Here is an 859-nt window from a genome sequence, read left to right as displayed (position 1 = left end):
TTTTTCTTGCAACAACGATATTTTATCAATTGGACAAAGATAATCTTGTTGGATTGATATAATTTTGTTGTTGTTATGCATTATTTGGAGCGCTGTTAGAAGGAAAGTATAAAATTAACAAGTTGAATATTGAATCATGCTGTATACAAAAGTATTATAAAAAATTATTTGATAGCCGTTCGTAAATATGTGTGTACAAACTAAGTTCAAGATATAGGGATTTCAAACAAATTAATGAATAATTATTAATTAATACATACCTACCAAATACATACATAGTATTTTACTATATTTAGATTAGCAAAGCGCCGTACTATTAGGAGGTATTCCTTAATGCCGTTCGAAAAAATGGAGGGCAGTTTTATTGGGTTATGACGGAAATATTCCATATTTTTCCCATTATTTATTTAGTTAAATTATTTTTATTAATAATACATTTTTTACTCTGTCCAGGCTTAATTACATATTTACAATTATGCGGAAGATACGACGCCGTGTCGCCTATAAAATTGGCGCTTTACTATCGGTACTCATAGTGGTCCTTTTTCTGTTATTTACTGGGCCAAAGGAAATGGATCGTAGTGAGAAAATGTAAGTATTTTTTTACAACAAACATTTTAATAGTTTGCGTTTCATATTTGATATGATTTAGCTTAATTATTGAGCGCTCTATACGTTCGCCTATGAATCGCGGTGAATGTCGTCTGCCTCAGCTACCATTAGATGATCCAGAAGTAATGAAATACTATCATCCTGTAGAAAAAATTAATTGTGGCAATGTTCTCGACGACTGGGTAACTTGCGAGGTAAGCTGAAATGCTAATTTTAAACTACAGATAGGTTTCCCCTGGATTTTTTT

The 859-nt window shown here is 31.3% G+C and overlaps 1 protein-coding gene across 1 annotated transcript; it reads left to right on the top strand.

The window, feature by feature from the left end:
• The first annotated feature begins 168 nt into the window (after window positions 1–168).
• On the top strand, window positions 169–830 carry LOC118750348. Its single transcript, XM_036485066.1, has 3 exons — window positions 169–189; window positions 454–591; window positions 653–830. Coding segments are annotated over exons 1-3 (303 nt in total). The 5' UTR covers window positions 169–187; the 3' UTR covers window positions 816–830.
• The last annotated feature ends 29 nt before the right edge of the window (window positions 831–859 follow it).

The sequence above is a fragment of the Rhagoletis pomonella genome, unplaced genomic scaffold (genome assembly GCF_013731165.1).
Source record: "Rhagoletis pomonella isolate Grant_MI unplaced genomic scaffold, Rhpom_1.0 Rhpom_scaffold_00212, whole genome shotgun sequence".
Taxonomy (NCBI): Eukaryota; Metazoa; Arthropoda; class Insecta; order Diptera; family Tephritidae; genus Rhagoletis; species Rhagoletis pomonella.
The sequence above is the reverse complement of the archived record's forward strand: the minus strand, read 5'-3'. Positions and strand labels throughout refer to the sequence as shown.